Raw genomic sequence first — 20088 nt, 5'->3', positions numbered from 1 at the left:
AATTATAGTAAGATGAGTACTGCCATTCCATTGGACTGCAAAGGATTTAAATGCGGGTTATGAATTCCTAAAAGTGCCCAAAATACAATGCATGATGATGCCCCGATGGGCATCAGCACCGACTGCTCGATGCCCTTTGGCCTAAACTCGCGGAACAAAGCAGTTTTGCACTTTGGTATTCTCGGTGTCATCTTTCAAGAACTTGCACTCCTGGAACTGCTGAACTCTTGTGCGGAAACATTTGCTTCTCCTACCTCCTCCATACCCTTACTCTGCAGGTAGCGTCGTAGTAGCATTGTGAGGGTTAGACACAACTTGAACTCTCCTTCGACTTGGACGTACAACATAAAAGTCATCGATGGTCCGTTCTGATCATACCTTGACTGGTTTATATGCGACCTGGACATTTACCTGGACCCAACCCATCCACACCCAAGCTACCTGTAGCAGTCCCGCTAATGCCCACGTACCCCTCTATGTCAATTTCAAATGGAGATAAGGAGGTAACATGGACATGTTGTGGCTCATAATAGCAGGTGAGCAACCGGGACATGACCATAAAGAGGAGAAGCACATAAACTGATAATAATCTAGGCTTGACCTGAACAATAACACCAAGATGATCACCTGTGACCAAGGTGGTTACCTGTACACACAAATATAGGTGTGCTTTGCTTTGTGTGCTCCAGATTATGCCAGCCTGAGGAACTGGGGTCTTATTCTTGCGGCTGTGTTCTTCCTTGCCGGCCTTTTGGTTCTCTTTGGTAAGACCTCTCGTTCACCTTCATTTTCCTGCTAACATCAACCCCAAATCACCTGCCTCCTCCACTATCCCATCCCTTCTCCTGGAAATTAGCAAATATTTAATTGTGCATATTTCAAAACAACGGAATTTCTTCCCATCTGTAGGAAAACACTGCAAGTGTAACTTTGCGAAGGACAAAGGGTGAGTTGTTGTTTTTGTTTTTATTAATCGCATGATGTTTGAGAAACTGTTTTTTATTGATCATGTAATTCTTACTGCATGGATGTTTGTTGCTCTTGGTTGGATTATTCGATAACCCGGCAGTAACACGAGATGCTGAGATATCCATCCGGTCCAGATACCGGTGCCAGGAATGCTTCGTTTGCTTTCCGTCGCCGCCGTTGACGAATGCATATTGGACTGGGATGCGATTTCAAATTGAAATGTGCAATGTGACTCCATATGAGACAATGACTGCACATTAGGGCAAAACTGCACATTAGGGCATTAGGGCAAATTTGAAAATGCAGACAAAAACTTTGCCCGCCTGATGTTGCGTGAGGTGTCTTCTCTCTCCAGGGCGGCCAGCGCCGATGCCAATCTCTCTGGAGACTTCACAGCAGCCGAACTCAGTGCAGCCATGAGCAAACTCAAGCCGGGTAAGGCACCAGGCCGTGATAACATCCATCCGGAGTTCGTCATCCACCAGAGCACAACAACATCTGGTTGGCTGTGTTCGTTCTTCTTGTCGTGCCTCCGGAGGTCCAAGCTCCCGAAGACCTGGCACCATGCTTCCGTCATAGCCCTGCCGAAGCCGAACAAACCTGCGGAAGATCCCAAGTCCTACAGACCGATCTCGTTGCTCTGCGTCCCATTTAAGATTCTGAAGAGGATGATCCACAGCCGCATCGACCCAGTGGTCGACCCACAGCTCCCGCGGGAACAAGCCGGTTTCCATCGTGGCAGGTCAACAGTGGACCAGGTAACATTACTCACACAAGATATCGAAGACAGCTTCCAGGACAATGAGAAAGCTGGCGTAGTGTTCCTGGACCTGACAGCTGCATACGACACCGTTTGGCACCGTGGACCACCTGAAGTTGCTAAGGACAATCCCGGACCGGCATATGGTGAACTTAATCATGGAGATGCTGTCAAACCGCAGCTTCGTCCTACAGACCAGCGACGGCCAGCGCAGCAGGCTCACAAGACTGAGGAATGGTGTCCCGCAGGGTTCTGTTCTCTCGCCGATGCTGTTTAACATCTACACCTACGACCTGCCGGATACAACATCCAGAAAGTACGGTTACGCGGACGACCTGGCCATCATGCTGCGACGACCAACATAGAAGGCGATGGAAAACGGTATCAACCAAGACATGGGCACCTTGGTAGCCTACCTCCGGAGGTGGCGTTTGCAGCTCAGCATTGGTAAGACAGTGTCAGCGGCATACCATCTTAACAACAGAGAAGCAAAAAGGGAACTGGACGTGTTCGTTGACAACAAACGCCTGGAGTTCCAGCAAGCCCCAAAGTACCTCGGTGTACGCCTAGATCAGATACTGTCCTTCAAACAACACCGAGAAGAAGTTAAGGCCAAGGTGACATCAAGGGTCTCGCTTATCCGACGTCTCGCTGGTACGACCTGGGGAGCCTCCGCCAAGACCCTACGAATATCCACGCAAGCCCTGGTCTTCTCTGCAGCCGAATACTGCGCCCCAGCCTGGAGCAGAAGCCCACATGTGAGAAAGGTTGATGTTGTCATTAACAACGCCCTCCGCATTGTAGCTGGTTGCTTGAAGCCCACCCCGGCATTCCACCTGCCAGTCCTAGCGGGAATCGCCCCGGCCGGCCTCCGACGGGAGGCTGCTACCCTCACCCTGGCAAGGAATGCCCAGAAACACGACTGGCACATCCTGCACAACACCACAACGATAGTGGTGCCTCCGAGCAGACTCAAGTCCCGCCATCCCTACAACAAGGCGGCACAAGAGATGCTCAGTTCTATCCCTGAGGACCTGTCTAGAAGCGCATGGCTGGCGGCATCTTGGAAGCAGGTGTGGGAAACGGCCGGGCCCACCTGCATCCACCGCTACATCTGGGACCTAGGAGGTGGTGTCGTAGGAGAAGACCTACCACGCCTGCAGTGGACCTTGCTGAACCGTCTATGTACGGGGGTCGGCCGCTTCAAATCATCGCCGAAGATGTGGGGCCTGGCAGACAGCGCCGCGTGCGAGTGCGGTGAGCCTGAGCAGACTGCCGAACACATAATTACTACCTGCCCCCTATACAGACCACCTTCAGAAGCCGGCCTCTTCGACGTCGGACCAGAGACGAGGGCATGGCTGCACGACACTGAGCTGGCCATCTGATGATACACGAAAGAAGAAGAAGGGCAAAACGTTTGGAATTTGTTCAGGGTACAGGTACACAATTGGCACACCTGAGCAGGCACACAGGCACACCTAAGCCACTCACCACATACATGTCTTTCAATCCTGACAAATCTCACACTCTCACTATGTCTCTCTGTAAAGACTGTCTGGAAAACCCTCCCATCTACTTTCTCAACAATCCTCTCCAAGAAGTTCCGTCGCTCATGCTTTTGGGTCTCACTATCTGCCATGATCTTTCCTGGGAAAACCACATTTCCAAGTTGGCCTCCAAAGCCAGTCGCCGACTGGGCATCCTCCGTCGTGCGAAGTCCTTCCTTGGCACACCTGAGCTCCTCACCACATACAAGTCTTTCATCCGCAGCTCAATGGAATACTGTTCCCCCCTCTGGGCTGGTGCTCCTGCCTCACACCTCGCTCGGCTTCACGCTGTTGAAACCAAAGCTTTCAGATTCATTGGAATCTCCTGCGATGAAGTTAACTCCGAGGGCCTTTCACTCACTCACCGCAGGCAGGTTGGTGGTTTTTCTGTCTTCTTCCGACTCCTCTCCGGCCTTGCTCTCCCAGCTCTCTCTGTGCTCTGTCCCCCAAATATTCCTACAGGTCGCACAAGATCTGCCTGCAACCCTCTTATGGTTAAACTGCCAAAATCTAGGCTCTCTGCTCACCTTCACTCCTTCATTCCCCTTTTCTCCCACCTCTGGAACAAACTCCCCCACTCCCTTCAATCCCACTCCACCCTCCAGGTCTTTAAAACAGCTGTTCACCACCATCCCTTATCTTCCCCCATCCAAAACCTTGATCTTTTCTACCCCCGCTAATTCAGCCCAGATACACTTTTTCGAAATTCTAAATTCTTTCCTGGAAGTCCTTGCAGTGTCCATATGTTTTATACCTCTCCCACCTCCCCCCAAGCCCTCCCACAGTTCTTTCGATGTCCCTGCTCTTAAATGTTGTGTTTGTGTGCTTCCCCCTCTCTCCCCATCTTGTCTACCGCTCCCCTTATTTTGTGTTTTATGTGTCGGTTTAACTTTTTGTGTGATTAATGTTAGCTCTTTCACGAGCCTCGATCTTGTATACCAAAAAAAAATGGTGGTCTCGTGCATCTTCGGGATCTTTAACTGTCACCGGTAATCTTAGCAGACACCTGGCTTAACGTCCATCCGAGGGATGCAACACCGTACCTGCGGATCACCAATCCGACAATTTATATTTGGGTCTGGAATCTAAGTCAGATTAGACATCTCGGGAGCAAGCTCGCTCGCTACCTGTACCATGCTGTCAAACCTGGAGTGGGGTCTCCTAGTTGAACCTTCTTTGTAAGGGTTTGTTAGTAGTGATACCACTCTGGTAATGGCAAGTTCAGCCTTACAACCCAATATGGACACAAGCCAGGTCTGTTTGCCTTTCCGACATACCTTCCTGTCAAACTCATCTTGCACCACAAATGTAACTTCGTGCCGGACGGCACGTCGACCATTTGAATATGTGAAGGTATCCTCCTCTGCCCTATTGAGGTATGTGTGCGTGTATCCGACCTCTTATCTGTACAGGGTTGTTTGGCACAATTTTCACGCTCTTTTTTTCCCCTGTGACTGATTCACATGGTGTTCTAAACATTTGAGTTATTGCATCACGAGTAATGCAAGACCCTATGATTTATAGGAGAAAAACAATTTTAAGACATGTTGATTCATGTAAAGTTTTAATGTTCTTTGGTTAAATGGAATCAATAAGAGTAAAGGTAAATCTCAATACTATTACTCAATAAGAGTAAATCAATAAGAGTAAAGCATATTAAACACCTCCTAATTTTCCTCCTCTCTTTCCCCTTCTTCCGCACCACCATCCCAACCCACCTGCCTTTTTTTTTAGCCAACCGGAGGAAGAGGTTATGCAACGACGTACGTATGCATGACAATCCAAATGGAATATTGTGTGTACCTGCGTGTGTGCATGTGCATGCATAATCTAACCATAGTATTGACATACAAATTTTTATTTTATAAACATTATCCTGGTAACGAGGTGGTTGAATTATGGATTGTACAATGCATAATACCGGGTATGTATGAAATTCACTTGTAACCATAACGACGTTCAATCACGTGATGTAATAATCAACATGGTTGATGTACACATGTGTTGCAGGGATGTCGATGAGACAAGCAGCAGTGTAAGTAAATTATCAAAGTTTCTCAATTATTTATTTAATCTTTCGGGGAGGTCAGGTTTGGCGGAGAATCGCCCTGCTTTCCCATCTTTCTGCTTCTGCTTTCTTCTTCTTCTGCTTCTGCTCTCATCTGCTTTCCCATCTTTCCCTTTTCCCGTGTTCCCATCCTGTCATGATTAGTGTTTATTTTTGACCAATGTCCTTGTCCTGTATCTAATGAATATCCGTACTACACATTATGAAGCAAATTGATTGACGTTGCTGTAACACGAGACACTTCTCCATCACAAATCGAGTTTGCCTTTCACAGACTCCCATTTCTCCAAAATTAGTATTGCGCAAACGGTGCGATTTACCTTTCAGAATCCTTGAGTCATTCAAACTCTTCACCGAACTTGACATTGTGATGAAGAGCTTAGCAATGCAGTGTTTATTAATCAACACCACCATAGGCAGTATGCAATAATGTCACTTCGCTCCGGGATACGAAGCCCATCCGCCATTATGGGAGACAAGCAAGTGTGACAGCTAAGCCGCCTCTGGCAGACACGCGTACAGGTAAAGGTCAAAATACATTAATTAATACTGAGTCTAGCATGTGGTAATACTTACCACCGATGAAATGGTCGCTGTACCACTAGCTCATATATACCATACCTCTCGTCATAAACGCCTAGCTTTGTATCCCATAATGGCGGCAGCATAATGCAGCCTCATTTTCACAGCAGAAGTGACATCTATTGCATTCTACCTACTAGCAACGGTACCCGCCCTATGGGCGGGGCTTCAATTGGGAGGCCCAAATGAAAAGGCAAAATATCAGAAATTGAAGGCTTTTTTTTATTTAATTTTAAACGATTCATATAAACATCCGTTGAATCATATCACACGCAAATCATCAAAATCTAAACAGCACATGGCGCCCATTTTGAAAAAAGATTGAATTCTGCAAAACGGAAGCGGCCGCTGCACGTCTTTCTCAGTCGCACGTTTATGTGTGAAGAGTGCACACCGAATCTGTAACACGGAAGCGGCCGCTACACCTGTTTCTCAGTCGCTTTGCACACGCTGCCGTGTTACTTCGGAGCCGCACGTTTATATAGGAAGAGCTCGTCAGGAGTCGATCTACTCTCTCCTGGTATGTAGAATTTCAACAAAAGCCACATCACTGTTCATATCGGTAAATATTATTCCATCGTGTTTGGAAAAACTGAAAAATTGGAAAAACAATGTGGCCTATTTTATTCCATGGGGTCCCAGGAATACCCACCCAAAATATCGTTGCGATCGGTTGAGCCGTTTTTGTGGTACCTTCGAACAGACGGACGGACATTTGGTGAATTATAGTAAGATTGCTCTGACAGCAGCATCTGTTCAAATGTCGTAATAATCTTGGGATAGAATTTCCCCATTTTATGTAAAATGCCATCAGCTGCAAGTGTAACGTCTGCGGCCATTTTAACGCCCTTACGTGCCCTCCTTTTCGGTGTAATCTCAAATGTCCAAATATGAGGGCATTTTGAATCGTGAAAGCCTTCGACTCACGGAGTGGTAACCTGAGAGGTCACATTTGCTTGGCGGGTGGATTGACGAGGGAGATGATAGCTTCACTTGTAACCACACTTTGTACGTCACTGCAGCCGCTTAAGAGTAGGTACCGGTACCATTTGGATCGCAAAGTGAATGTGATTTCATATTTTAGGTTGTGGACAACAAGTTTGTGCCCTTGTCTATCAGCCCTTGTTGGCTTGGCGTGAAGTAGCTATATAATAATATGCTTGTTCTTCCATGTGTAACATTCCATTCCACCCCCTAATTGGCCATTTCGCCTGACTCCACCCACAAGTTCAACCTGAAAAATCACAAGGCCACCATGTTGGTGCCTATTGCTGTGTGTGGCCAAATGCATCTTGGAGCCGTCGTATTCACAATCTCCATGCCCTCCCTATGAGTTTTCCCTTCGGTGTAAAACCACCAAAGTAACAGTAAAAAGGATTTTGAGCCAATAGGAGTTACAGGTGTTGTGAACATAGGCCTCGGCTTTCGATGCAGCAGTCTGGTCTACACACCGCCCAAATAAATATGTGGTAGTTTCTCAAGCAGGGCTTTTACCACGGAGGTTCGGTTGGTCCTTGCTATTATTTCTGACTTTTCTCTTAAACGACTTGACCACGGATTATAAAACCCATGTCAATAAAAAGGACTTTGTCCGAGGACTTCTGCAAATCTGGTGACATTGTGAAATAAAACATCCATTATTATTCACTTTTAACGATGTGTATATATGCATCAGGAAGATTATTTGCTTCTGTTCATTTGTGCTGCAATTCTACAGGGTTTCCATATATCTCGTGGGATTGTGGGTCGGACAGGCGACCTTGATGGACATTGACATATAGCAGCTGTTTCAATCGCGGTTTCTGTGAAGTCGGTGATGGCTTGATGGCGACGTAGAAGTGCCCGTTTGCTTTTTTGAGTGGGAGGAGGGGAGGACAGAGTTAGGGTTGGGAAGACTGTGGGAGGAGGAGGAGGAGGAGGTGGAGGGGGATGGGTGGTGGAAGAGCAAGGATGGGACAGAGTTGGGAGGAGGTTGTTGAGGCTTTTTTTGTATTCATAATCGAGGCTCGTGGAAGAGCTGGTATTAATACATTGAATGGATCAGGACGCAACAGGACAAAGGGAACAGTAGAGAGAGGGAGAAACACCAACAGCCAAAGGCCAAGACAAGGGCAAGCAGACAAACAATGGCTATGGGGAGGAATGGGGGTTTGAGGACGTTTTGGGGGAGGGAGGGTTGAGGAATTATGGGGTGGGAGTTTGAAGGCTTGGAGTGGGGAGGGGATTGATCCCTTAGGGTTGGGAGGGGGTTAATGACTTGGGGTTTGTGAGGAGGGGAGAGTTGAGGACTTGAAGTCAAATTTTACATTGCGTTGATCTTCCGCAGGCCCCTACGAGTTAAAATTAAGTCAATTTATACCGATTAGCTTCAAAGCAAGCTCTATCATCAAGATCAGCTTGTGGTTCCATCAGCCTTTATTTATTTATCTATCATAGGCCATTCCTTCACTGACCCTTCATTTTCTTGTCTTTCTCCTCAGTTCGGCTGAAGTGTGAAGATGAAGAGGAAAAGAAAAGTACTTGATCATTTTCACTGCACCTTACACACCCTCTGAACCACCATCGCGACATTACCTCACACCATACCCTCCTTTGTCCCTTATACTGACTGTTACCTTTTAGGCAATGCATCCTCGGCCCACCACGATCGTTTCATTTGCCAAGCAACATGCAGAACATCGATGCGAGCATTCATTTTGAATGTTTATCCAGACAAACACGTTTTATTTGTACAGGAACAAAAAATTGTAACCGCACCACAGCAAAGCCAAAACCAGAGCCTCGGATGTGCCAGGCCAGAGTCGCCATGTTTCGGTGATTGCAACACAATCGCCATTTGCTGAAAGCCTGTACGCTTGATGTCAGCCAAATGTTACCCTTAGCACATATCGTGCCCTTAGCAGAGTTAGGGCACATATCGTGATCTCGGTGTTTGTAGTTTGTTCTCAATGTGTGACGTAATTATGGTTAAGAAACTTTTTTGTGTGATGAACATTTTAGCACAGCATCTTATAGACAAATTAAGGCAATGATTCGCTGCACCTCACATATACCCCCTTGAACCGCCATCGCGAGTGATTTCCGAAGAAACCTATAAAAACCCCACAATCCCATAAAATCAGTAGGATTCTTGCGTTTCCAAAAGTTCACCACTCATCTACAAAAACAAACAACACAAAATGAGTTCTTCTTCTTTCTTTTTTTAACTACAACCTCAATTCACTCTGAAAGCTTTTTATTGTGTTTTCCGTATGAACCAAATACTCGAGGCTCGTAATAAATCACAGCGGATGGATGTTGCCTCTGGATTACTCTTGTTGAGTTATTCCCCAAGGTTGTTATTTGGAATGACACACCACAGTTTTGTTTATAAATATATCCTACATTAGGGAGAGTGGATCAGGCTCTTCGCTGCTCACTCACGTGATGTAAAATACGTGACGAGCAGAGTGGATGGAACAAGCACAAGCTGCACCAAGTGTAAGTTAAATCTTCTGGATGATGCCTTGTTACCTTAAAATACACACACACATACACAGCAGTGAATAGAGTAAATAAATACAGTGTATACATATACATATACAGTCACGTGAAAAAGTAAGTACACCCCATGTAAAGTTTTGACTTTTTCAACATATTTCAACATCCACTATTTGATCTTCATTTCAACAATATTGATAGATAAAGGTGATATAATATAACAAATATCATGAAACATTTACATTTTGTAGTCCATTGTATAATTTAAATAAACATGAATGCAAATTTCGCATGTGGAAAAAGTAAGTACACCCTTGGCTCTAATGGGTGGTGTTGCCCCCTTTGGCAGAAACAACCTCAAGTAGGCGTTTCTTATAACTGTCTACCAGTCTCTGACATCGACTGGGAGAAATTTTTGCCCACTCCTCCATGCAGAATTCTTTCAGCTGTGCGATGTTTGAGGGGTTTCTTGCATGCACAGCTCGTTTCAAATCCCCCCACAACATCTCGATGGGATTTAGATCTGGGCTTTGACTTGGCCATTCCAGAACCCTCCATTTCTTTCTTTTCAGCCATTCATTGGTGGATTTACTGGTATGTTTAGGGTCATTGTCATGTCGCTAGGTTCACCTTCGGTTGAGCTTCAACTTTCCGACAGATGGCCTCATATTATCCTCAAGCACCCTCTGGTACAATGAAGAATTCATTGTGGATTCTATGATGGTGAGCTGCCCAGGCCCTGATGCAGCAAAGCTGCCCCAAACCATAATATTTCCACCACCATGCTTTACAGTTGGTATCAGGTTCTTGTGGTCAAATGCTGTCTTTGGTTTACGCCAAACATGTCTTCTGGTACTGTGGCCAAATAGCTCTATGTTTGACTCATCTGTCCAGAGCACATTGTTCCAGAAGTGCTGGTCTTTGCCTAGGTGTTCATTGGCAAACTTTAGTGTTGCCCTGATGTTCTTTCTGGACAGCAAAGGTTTCCTCCTGGCACACCTCCCATGTAGATGAAATTTGTGCAGCCTCTTTATAATGGTAGACTCGTGCACTTTGACATCAGCAGTGGCAAGAGCTACCTGTAGGTCCTGTGATGACATTCTGGGGTTCTTAGAGACTTCTTTCAGCATCTTCCGGTCTGCTCTCAGGCTGAACTTGCTGAGGCGGCCTGGCCTGAACAAGTTGGCAGTTGTTTGGAATCTTCTCCACTTGTAGATGATCTTCCGGACAGTCGAATGATTGATTTCAAATTGTTTGGAGATCTTTTTTAATCCCTTCCCAGACTCGTAGGCATCTATAACCTTCTTTCTGAAGGCCTCAGAGAGCTCTTTTGATCTAGGCATGGTGACGCCGCACACTTCAACAACAAAGAGCAAACCAAACTAAATGTCTGAGGTTTAAATAAGACAGCTTCCTCCAAGATCCTCTCCAACGATGTTCTAATCATTTGCACCTGAGCTGGTGCACCTGATTCTAATTTTAGGTATTTGAAGTAGTGATAAATGTAGGGGTGTACTTACTTTTTCCACATGCGAAATTTGCATTTATGTTTATTTAAATTATACAATGGACTACAAAATGTAAATGTTTCATGATATTTGTTATATTATATCACCTTTATCTATCAATATTGTTGAAATGAAGATCAAATAGCTGTATGTTGAAAAAGTCAAAACGTTACATGGGGTGTACTTTTTCACATATATATATAATGAACTAGCAGAGTTCCCACCCTCCATGGGTCTAAACGGATCAAAAATGCTATTTATTTGACTTTTTGGTTTTTGATATTCTATGGTACAGGCATTGAAATATCATGTGATCGCCGGTTGTTCATGGGACCTCTAATTAAAGGGAGGCAATTGTAATTTGGCTCATACATGCGTAATAGGAATTTCCCATCTATATATGGTCCTTGGTCTCGGATTAGTTACCTGACAAAGTGATAGGATAGGACTGGTCCTCCACAGTGGAGAATTAACCCAAATACACGATGAAAAATCCAAAGATAAAATGTAAAGTTTTTTTTTTTTTTTTTTTTCATTTTGCATAAAACCTAAGTAAGGACCCCCTGGAAAATTGGTGTCGATCTGTCCAAGGGTCTCCAAGTTATAGGCCATCATCTTAATGACAAAAGGTTGGTTAAAAATGTATTTTGTTCCGGACCTTGTGGATCTATGTGTTCTTGTCATTTTTTCTTGCCTCGCTCTGTATTAAAAGTTCTCCATGAGATGCTGTGTCAAATAGCGTCAATATGACCTCAAAGTGGCAACTATGGGGTCTGAAAGTATGTTTTCCGTCCCCGAGGCCATGTTTGTCCTTATATTGGACCAAGGATCCCAGATTCCTAAAATTTCTGTCCAAGTCCCACAGCACTACTTTGTGCTGGTCCTAAAATTATGGCACCATTGATTTCAAAGACGGGCTTTTAAAGACAGCTTGAAAATGGCTTTTTCGTTTAATGGGGGCAAAAAACAACTGATGTAGCATGTTTATGGCTTCATAAATTTACAAACACTCATCCATGGACTCTGGGAATTGTCAGCGTCTAATGTTGGCAATTGCACTCCATTTTATAATTTTCGAGCACCCCAGCCATATAGCCAGGTTACAGCAGACCATTAAATATGCCAATTCGTCCAGAAAGAGGTCTTACGGGACTATGTTCAAGGCCCCGTAACTTTCCATCCACTGCTAGCAGGGTTACTAGATCTTCATCAGCATCGCACACCGATACGTACTCGTGACTGCATCAACTATGGGCAAGTGGAAACTGCTACAGGTGACTTAAAGATTCTATATCTGCGGCATTTCCAAGATTTTCCAGAGAAAGGGGTTATCTTCAGGAAGATAGTGCTCTGGGATGAGGCAATAATCTGGTTGCCATGGGTGGTTTCCCGAGAGGGTAGGACCTGTGTGGAAGTCCTCTTAAGGCTACTGTGATGGAACAGAGGGTACAAGGACCATTAGAGATGCAATGTCCATGGCAGATGTACGATGGACAGAAGTTGCTCCATTTGTATAGGAGATAAAATAATGTACATTCCACGAACGAAATCACGAGTCAGTGATTGTAGGGTTAGGAATACTGGTATTGTGGATCGAAATATGAATACCGATCAAGTCTTCCTGCCAGGTTGCCAAGCGTTTGACATGATGTCCTCTATCAAAACCTAGATAATGTGATAAGACAATACATCGGTATGACAACAGCTTTTTAGTCTGCAAGATGGTTCAGTCCTCGTCGGAACTGTCCGGGTCGATTAAGACCTAAGTAGTATGTGTGGCTTCATTGCAATGATCACAGTCCTTATATTTACACAAGTTGGTGCATGTCAAATTGGCAGCACAACAGGAGCACCGCTTGATGTTGTGATTAGCTTTGATACAGAAGCAAGTGGAACGGCACTGAACGGAGTGAAGCGAGACATCTGGGCTGGGGCTGAGGGTATCATCATTCATCTGATAAAATGTCCGTCTGCAACAACCCAGCCGAGTCCTTGTGGTGATAAACAGTTCATCGAACACTGAAGCCCTCTGGTGTATCACCGCCTTATTGTTGGCTCCACTGCAGTGAAGGATGAGGGCATCACTCATAGGTGGAAAACCTTGCTCGTTTCACTTGGCCAAATGAAACACTTTTGTACCAGGCCTCATCAACACTGGCCACCGTTTGTCTGTGTAAACGACAGACGTACACCTCCAGAGGCTGTATCAATTCTTCATCCATTTTAAATCTGGTGCCCATTTGCTGAACTGCTTGAATGAAAGTGGCGCCGTTGACTGCAAGTTTAAACGCTTTCATTTTGCCGTGACAGTAGAAAGAGCTCGTTGAGTCGTAACTGGTGAAAACTTGCAGTCCTATCAAAGCATCACAAACTTCATGACCGAGCACTGATCTCATCTCTTTGAGATCCAAGATGTGTGCATGGGTTTGGAGGCTGGTTGCAAGGATTTGTGTCGATGGACGATGCAGGTTTGAGCATGGTGATGGCATCAGTATCGGGACTCTTGATACCGTTCACGTGATGGTCGGCCACGTGTTTAGCATGCAGAAGTCTGTTGTCTGCTTCCTCATGATTGCAGCATAGTTCAGACAATAATGTCACAGTGGCAGCACCATCTTGTTTGCAGTTGATGACAGTTACGTCCATGGGAAATAAAGAGCGACAAGTTTCTTTTCACCGATGAGAAAAAAGCTTCCTTTAAAGTTGTGGAAAGAAACTCAAACAGTCCTTCCTTGTTCGCTCCATTCGCCAGAAACCTTTTCCACTGACTCAGTGTTTTCTGACCCTGTCAGTAGATGTGCAGTGGACGAGAGCCACCTACAGTTCGGTGCTGTCGTTCAGGGGCTTTGATGCTGATTTCATCGTAGCAATGGCAGACAAAATCAATGAGGCATGAGTTATATGGCTTTGACTGCTTCAACATGATGCGAAGTAAAAGGTCCGCCAGTTCACTAAAGGTCTGTGGAACACATGTGATCGCATGATTAGAGCCATTCCGTCTGATGAATGCACCAGTAATATCAGATGTGAAAACAGCAGAGTTGCATCTCTGTCGGATCTTGCAAAAAAATAAGATAAAATAAAAACTTTTGCTTGTTGGTTGATAATACGGCATGGAACGAATTGAATGACGCCAACATTGATTGGTTGATAACATTAGACCTATTAACGGTTGGCACTTCCATGCCAACAAAAACATTGTACCATAACGATTCATTGATTTAGCACGCTATTGCATGGTAATCTTTTAATTCCGAGTAGAAAAATGAATATTTGTTTTGTTTCAATGTATAACAACATAGATCCATTCAGGTTGCAATGAAACTGAATGATAGACGGACTGACATTTTTTTTTTGTTGTTTGTTTTGTTTTTGTTTTTGTTTTTGTTTTTGTTTTGTATACAAGATCGAGGCTCGTGAAAGAGCTAACATTAATCACACAAAAAGACAAACCGACACACAAAACACAAAAAACAAGGGGAGCGGTAGACAACATGGGGAGAGAGGGGGAAGGACACAAAAGAGAGGGGGAAGGACACAAACACAACATTTGAGAGCAGGGACATCGGGAGGACTTGGGGGGAGGTGGGAGAGGATTAAAACATATGAACACTGCAAGGACTCGGGTGAATTACCGGGGGTAGAAAAGATCAAGGTTTTCGATGGGGGAAGATAAGAGATGGTTGTGAACAGCTGTTTTAAAGACCTGGAGGGAGGAGTGGGATTGAAGGGAGTGGGGGAGTTTGTTCCAGAGGTGGGAGAAAAGGGGAATGAAAGAGTGAAGGTGAGCAGAGAGCCTAGACTTTGGCAGTTTAACCAGAAGAGGGTTGCAGGCAGATCTTGTGCGACCTGAAGGAATATTGGGGGGACAGAGCACAGAGAGAGCTGGGGGAGCAAGGCCGGAGAGGAGTCGGTAGAAGACAGAAAGACCACCAACCTGCCTGCGGTGAGTGAGTGAAAGGCCCTCGGCGTTGACTACATCGCAGGAGATTCCAATGATTCTGAAAGCTTTGGCCTCAACAGCGTGAAGCCGAGCAAGGTGTGAGGCAGGAGCACCAGCCCAGAGGGGGGAACAGTATTCCATTGAGCTGCGGATGAAAGCCTTGTATGTGGTGAGGAGCTCAGGTGTGCCAAGGAAGGACTTCGCACGACGGAGGATGCCCAGTCGGCGACTGGCTTTGGAGGCCAGCTTAGAAATGTGGTTTTCCCAAGAAAGATCATGGCAGATAGTGAGACCCAAAAGCTTGAGCGACAGAACTTCTTGGAGAGGATTGTTGAGAAAGTAGATGGGAGGGTTGTCCAGTCGGTCCTTTCGGAGAGACATTGTAAGAGTGTGAGATTTGTCAGGATTGAAAGACATGTTCCACTTGTTTGACCAGTCTGTGATTTTGTCCAGGTCTGCAGAGAGTGAGGAGGCTGCAGACTGCCGATCTGAGGGATGAGGAATGGAGCGACAGAGAGTAGAGTCGTCAGCAAAGAGATAGAGAGGATTTTCAAGAGAGTCAGAGAGATCATTGATGAAGACCAGAAAAAGCACAGGGCCAAGAACACTACCTTGGGGAACTCCAGCCTGAACAGGAAGAGGAGATGAGAGAAACCCATTCAGGGCCACACGTTGACTACGACCAGAGAGGAAGTCCGCCAGCCATGCGTGGAGATTTCCATGGATACCAAAGGAGGAGAGTTTGGAGAGCAGAGCAGGGTGCCAGACCGTATCGAAGGCACGTGAAATGTCAAGGGAGACAGCTCTAATTTCCTGTTTGGCGTTGAGGACCTCCATCCAATGTTGAGAAAGCAGAAGCAGCATGTCCAGAGTAGAGTGACCAGGTCTGAAACCAAATTGATGATCAGAGATCAAGCCATTGGAGAAGAGGAAAGATTTAATATCTGAAGCAATGATGGATTCCATGACTTTGCTGATAATTGGGAGAAGGCTGATTGGTCTGTAGTTGCTGGGATCTGTTTTTGCACCTTTTTTGTGCAAAGCGGTGATGTTGGCTGATTTCCAAGCAGATGGCAGATGACCTTGAGCAAAAGAGAGGGTGAAGAGAACAGAAAGAGGGAGTGAAAGTGCAGAAGAACATGATTTTAGGACCCGTGGGCTGATGCCGTCAGGACCAGTTGCAGAATCAGAGTCGAGGGTTGCCAGAAACTTTTCCACCTTGTCAGGAGGAAAGGACACAGAGTCCAGGAGCAGCTGGGTACGACTGGGTACGGTGGGTACAGAGAGGGATGGGTTTGGGACACAAGATTTAGAGGCAAACACAGAGTTGAGGCATTCAGCTTTTTCACGTGCGGAGTCAGCCGTTAAGCCGTTTGAGGTGAGGGAGGGGATGGAGGGGGAACAAACACCAGAAACAGATTTGACCAGACGCCACCAGGATTTGGAAGAGGGAGACAGATAAGAGAGTTCGGTCTTGAGAATGGTGAGATATTGTTTCCTGGCTCTCCTGAGGGTGGACACACACTTGTTTCGGGCTTTGTGAAAGGAAATGAGATTTCCTTCCGTTGGATTTGCTTTCCAGGAGACGAAAGCAAGTTGTTTCAGGGCAACAGCCTCACCACAAGATTCCGTGTACCATGGACGGGAGGAAGGGTATGACAACTGAAGACGAGATGGTATAAATCTGTGCATGAGAGAGAGCAATTTACTTTGAAAGAATTCCCAGGATGAGTTGATGTCAGAGGCGGTAGAGATGGGAGACCAGTCCAGATGATTGATGGCTGCTTGAAGACCGTGCCAGTTGGCCTGAGTGAAATGCCAGACTCGTCGACGCTGAGGAGGCTCTCTGAGAATGGTCAGAGAGATGTCCACTTTGACAAGCACATGATCAGATGAGCCGATTGGAGCAGAAGAAGAGCAGCAGACATTTTCAGGGAAGTTTGTCATAACCAAATCCAGAAGAGAAGATGCTCCGTTGACTGAGATCCGGGTCGGGAAATTGACAGATTGTGTCAGTCCCAGTGAGTCGCAGAAGTCCTTTGCTGAAGAGCCATGGCTGGTGAGAGAGGTACCCACACCCAGCCAACTGGCATGGTGACAATTGAAATCACCACATATGAGGAAGAGAGAGTTGGGATGGGTAGATAGAAGTTGGTCCATATTATCAGACAGTGAGATGTAGATGGAGTCATCGCTGATTGGTGGACGGTACAACACACATATGAACAAAAGGTGGGAGCGAAGGGGAAGCCGTAGCCAAAGGTATTCCTAGGGGTGAGGTGGAGAGAGGGCAGTGGAGGGCGAGTGAGGAAGAGAGTTTTTTATAAAGATAGCAACCCCACCTCCAGGACGAGGCTCAGGTCTATCATACCGGAGGAGGGAGTAACCTGGGAGAGATACCAAGGCATCAGAGACATCATGAAGGAGGAAAGTTTATGTTAAGCAGATCACATCTGGTTTGTCAGAAGCAACCTGTATGGAGAGGTCAGTCAAGTTTGAGCGAAGGCCCCGGATGTTTGAGGTCCATACCGTTAATGAAGAGGAAGGGGGAGCATCGGGTCCAGAACAGGGGGGGGGAGGGGTAGGGTAAGATGTGGAAGAGGAGGAAGAGGTAGGGAGAGCTGTTGAAGGTGTGTCAGAGATTTCAGAATAGCTTGGAGAAAGGGAAGAATGGGGCGGACAAAAGGTTTGATGGAGATTGGGTGAGGCACAGTGAGGTGTTATTTGAGGAGGGGGAAGAGCAAGGCAGAAGGTTTGGGGAGATGAAGGTGAAAGTTGGAAGGAGGAAGAAGCAGGGAGGATGCTTTGAGGAGGAGGGGTGAGAGGGGAGTCTAGGAGGGGAGGAGCGAGGGAGAGTCTCGGAGGGGAGGGGTGTGGGGGGAGTTTAGGAGGGAGGGGAGGGAAGGGGCAAGGGGGGAGATTTGAAAGGGATGGGTGATGGGGAGGATTTGGAGGGGAGGGGTGAGATTGGATTTTGAAAAGTGTACGATTCATGGGAAACGAACATTTTTTGCAAAATGAGTTTGAGACCTTCGAGTCAAAAATACGTTTGAGGACACTGGAGGAGGGATGGAGTTCTGGATAGTTTAGGGAATGTAGAAAGGAGGAACTGTAAGAGATGGTATTATATATATATTTTGGAATGAATAGATTTGGTGAGCAAGACGAAAGCATCCTTTTGTAGGAAAAGAAGAAAAGGGTGTTATAATATATGAGAGAAAATAGTTGTTCAGGGGAGAGATTATACATTTCTAACCGCGTGATCGCGAACGAAGAACGAACGAACAAAAAGAACAAATAAACGAATAAGACCTGGGAAGGAAATAGTTTTTTTGGGGTTTTTTTTTGTTTGTTTGTTTTTTTGTGAGTACAGAAATTAAACAAGGAGGAACGGGGTGAAAGACTGGGACGAAACAGTGAACGAAAATAATTTCAGCGCATTCGACGAATCGCTGAGAGAAAAACAAACCACAAGGACGAATAAAGACATACACACTTTTGCTTCTATGTATATATATATATATATATATATATATATTATTATATATATATATATATATATATATATATATATATATATATATATATATATATATATATATTGTTGCGGATATGAGATTGGCCTCCATCCATATCCGCTTGTAAATATTCCCCTATTTCCCCAATACTTCCCAACTATCCCCAATCCCCCATTCCCTCGTCCCATTTTCTGTAAACAACACTCTGTAGCCCCGACCTCCCCCTATTTCCCCCATTAAATGTCGCATCCAGGTCCACCGCATCTCACGTAGACAACTATAGGACATCTTGCTAGTTATTCTTAGTCTATGTCAGTTAAGGACTCGTTTCCATTAATTCTGACTCTTCGTTGCACCAGAATGTGATTGTATGGCACCGTTAGAAAGTTTAGGACCTCCCAATACCTCCCCGCAGTTCTTCCTCATGGTACAACAACAACAACAACAGCGGCGGCGGCGCGGGGAGTGTGCGTCCTCACTCCGGCTTGGTTAGCCGCCATTGAACATGTGCTCCGACGGGGTTACCACGCAGGGGCTCGCTGTCAGCTCCTCGTCAAGGGCGGAGCCCGGTAACCCCCCGCACCCAATAGAAGCGGCGGACCGATTCCATCTGGGGCGGAGCTAACGAGCCGAGGGCGTGTCACTCCCCGCTGAGCATGCGCAGAAAGAGGGAGGTGACGTTAGATGCGCCGACACCACGGAGAGAGAAGACGCCACCTCCAAGCGCTGAATACCTCCCCGCATCTCTGGACCGGACCGCGTTTGATTCTGCCCCTGAGCCAAGGTGCACCTTGTGCTATCGACTGCCTGCCCTTCCTTGCCATCAATCCCTGTGTAAGTCAGTCTTGTCCCGTTTGCCTGTGGTCTGTCGGGGATAAGATAAGACTGTGTCTAAGTGCCCATCTTTTCTGTGCTTTACCTCTTACCGTGTAATCTACCCGTTTCTGCATCACCAATATTATATCCTCCTCCGGAGGTCTTGAGAACTGTACCCCTTGTGTCGTTGCATTAATCCCAGCCGTTGTGTCCTTTCCTTCATCGATTTAGCATAGCGCGATTCGGCCAACGTTCGAGTGTAATCGGGTAAACTGTGCGAACACGGCGGCCATTCCGCTCGGTCAAGCAACATCTTAAGTCGTGTCCGTAACAATTGGTGTCGGGGAGTGAGATCGGACCCGAAGCGCGCTTCACGCGCTCGAAATTATTAACGGCGAAATTTGATTGTGTTTTACAAAAATAAAAACCCGAATTTTGAAAGTCGCGCTATGGCAGATCAAGACGGCTGGGTTCCGGTAGAGGAGAGTGAGGCAGGTTCGATCCAGGACCAAATTGAGGGACAAGAGGAGAGCGAAGCAGTGAGGGTGGCAGGTTCGCAAAATAGCGTCGTCGCGCACGAGGTTACGGGCGCGCAAAATGGCGCCTCGCACATGGCCACGGCGACCGCGCCCGCGACCGTAGTAGCGCCACCGGTGGATTTGAACCTTTTTTTAATGCAAATGAAGGCCCTTATGGACAAGAATAATGAAGAAATGGAAAACAGAATGATGGGGGCCCTTATGGGACAAATGGGAGACCAAATTGGAGGTTTGAAAAACAGTATGGGGGCAATGAGGGACGAATTGGGGGGCAAAATGGGGGTAATGGGGAACCGGATGGATGCTCAGGGTGAGCGATTGGAGGGCCAAATGTGGGTAATGAGGGACGAAGCGA

General features: G+C 46.2%; 1 protein-coding gene across 11 annotated transcripts in view; it reads left to right on the top strand.

Moving 5' to 3' along the window:
* LOC137430990 (phospholemman) overlaps window positions 1–9224 on the top strand; it is a 105079-nt gene extending 95855 nt beyond the window's left edge. For all 11 annotated transcript variants that reach the window (XM_078781301.1, XM_068121821.2, XM_078781304.1 and 8 more), the window contains 5 exons: window positions 690–764; window positions 910–946; window positions 5014–5042; window positions 5290–5314; window positions 8410–9224. In XM_078781301.1, the coding sequence (XP_078637427.1) occupies window positions 690–764; window positions 910–946; window positions 5014–5042; window positions 5290–5314; window positions 8410–8425 (182 nt within the window). In that variant the 3' untranslated portion in view covers window positions 8426–9224. The remainder of the gene's footprint in view (window positions 1–689; window positions 765–909; window positions 947–5013; window positions 5043–5289; window positions 5315–8409) is intronic.
* The last annotated feature ends 10864 nt before the right edge of the window (window positions 9225–20088 follow it).

Source organism: Myxine glutinosa, chromosome 7, assembly GCF_964187855.1.
Source record: "Myxine glutinosa chromosome 7, kmMyxGlut1.1, whole genome shotgun sequence".
Taxonomy (NCBI): Eukaryota; Metazoa; Chordata; class Myxini; order Myxiniformes; family Myxinidae; genus Myxine; species Myxine glutinosa.
The sequence above is the reverse complement of the archived record's forward strand: the minus strand, read 5'-3'. Positions and strand labels throughout refer to the sequence as shown.